Source organism: Myotis brandtii, unplaced genomic scaffold (genome assembly GCF_000412655.1).
Source record: "Myotis brandtii unplaced genomic scaffold, ASM41265v1 scaffold136, whole genome shotgun sequence".
NCBI classification, from domain to species: Eukaryota; Metazoa; Chordata; class Mammalia; order Chiroptera; family Vespertilionidae; genus Myotis; species Myotis brandtii.
The window spans coordinates 2,443,698-2,445,448 of NW_005354829.1; the positions used below are offsets into that span (position 1 = coordinate 2,443,698).

The window sequence follows — 1,751 nt, forward strand, 5'->3', positions numbered from 1 at the left end:
TGGCCTCCGGGTCGCTGGGGCAGGGGCTGGGGGCCGCGTGCGGCATGGCCTACACCGGCAAGTACTTCGACAAGGCCAGCTACCGCGTCTTCTGCCTCCTGGGCGACGGCGAGTCCTCCGAGGGCTCCATCTGGGAGGCGCTGGCCTTCGCCTCCCACTACAGTCTGGACAACCTGGTGGCGGTCTTCGACGTGAACCGCCTCGGGCAGAGCGGGCCCACGCCCCTGGAGCACTGCACCGACATGTACCAGAAGCGCTGCGAGGCCTTCGGCTGGACCACCTACCTGGTGGACGGCCACGACGTGGAGGCCCTGTGCCACGCCTTCTGGCAGGCGGCGCGGGTGAAGAACAAGCCCACGGCCATCGTCTCCAAGACCTTCAAGGGCCGGGGCATCCCGAACGTGGAGGACGCCGAGAACTGGCACGGGAAGCCGATGCCCAAGGAGAGAGCCGACGCCATCATCAAGCTGATTGAGAGCCAGATCCAGACCAACAGGAACCTGACGCCGAGGCCGCCCGTGGAGGACTCGCCCCGCATCAGCATCAAGAACATCAAGATGGCCTCGCTGCCCGCTTACAAAGTGGGGGACAAGGTGGCGACCGACAGGGCCTACGGCTCGGCCCTGGCCAAACTGGGTCATGCCAATAAAAGGGTCATTGTCCTGGACGGGGACGCGAAGAACGCCACCTTTTCCGAGATGTTCAAGAAAGAGCACCCCGAGCGTTTCATCGAGTGCTTCATGGCCGAGCAAAACATGGTGAGCGTGGCGCTGGGCTGTGCCACGCGCGACCGCACCGTCGCTTTTGTCAGCACCTTCGCGGCCTATTTGACCCGAGCGTTTGATCATATCCGGATGGGGGCCATCTCCCAAACCAACATCAACCTGGTTGGTTCCTACTGCGGGCTCTCCATCGGTGAGGACGGACCCTCCCAGATGGCCCTGGAGGACCTAGCCATGTTCCGGAGCATCCCCAACTGCACCGTGTTCTATCCAAGCGATGCCGTCTCGACAGAGCACGCTGTATGCCTGGCCGCCAATGCCAAAGGCATGTGCTTCATTCGGACTGGCCCACCAGAAATTGCAGTTATTTATACCCCAGAAGAACATTTTGAGATTGGACAGGCCAAGGTCATCCGCCACAGTGCCAATGACAAAGTCACAGTAATTGGAGCCGGGGTTACTCTCCATGAAGCCTTAGCAGCTGCTGACCGTCTTTCTGAACAAGATATTTCCATCCGTGTCATTGACCCATTTACCATTAAACCCCTGGATGCTGCCACCATCATCTCCAATGCAAAAGCTACAGGCGGTCGGGTTATCACAGTGGAAGATCACTACCGGGAAGGTGGCATTGGAGAAGCAGTATGTGCCGCTGTGTCTGGGGAGCCTGACATCCTTGTTCATCAGCTGGCAGTGTCAGGAGTCCCTCGAAGTGGGAAACCTTGCGAATTGCTGGATATGTTTGGAATCAGTGCCAGACACATCATAGCAGCTGTGAAACACACTTTAATGAATTAAGATAGCTGTGTTCTTTAAAAGTCAGTTTGTTGAGTTTGGTCTTAAAACAGTTAATCTTTATATTGCATTAATGCTAGATGTTATCAAACCATTGTTTATATTATTGCACATTTTTAAAAACATTTAACACCCTTCTTCATTCCCAATTAGAAATTCAAGTTAACTACCTTTTGGTTAAACTGTGACTGTATACACAAATGCTACTCTCATTTTTGAATAATTGAAGTAGGT

The 1,751-nt window shown here is 54.9% G+C and overlaps 1 protein-coding gene across 1 annotated transcript; it reads left to right on the forward strand.

Moving 5' to 3' along the window:
* Positions 1–5: 5 nt before the first annotated feature.
* Positions 6–1,520, forward strand: TKTL2 (transketolase-like 2; the record flags this gene model as incomplete). Its single annotated transcript, XM_005860557.1, has 1 exon — positions 6–1,520. A coding segment is annotated over one exon (1,515 nt), but the record flags the coding sequence as incomplete, so codon positions are not given.
* Positions 1,521–1,751: the final 231 nt, after the last annotated feature.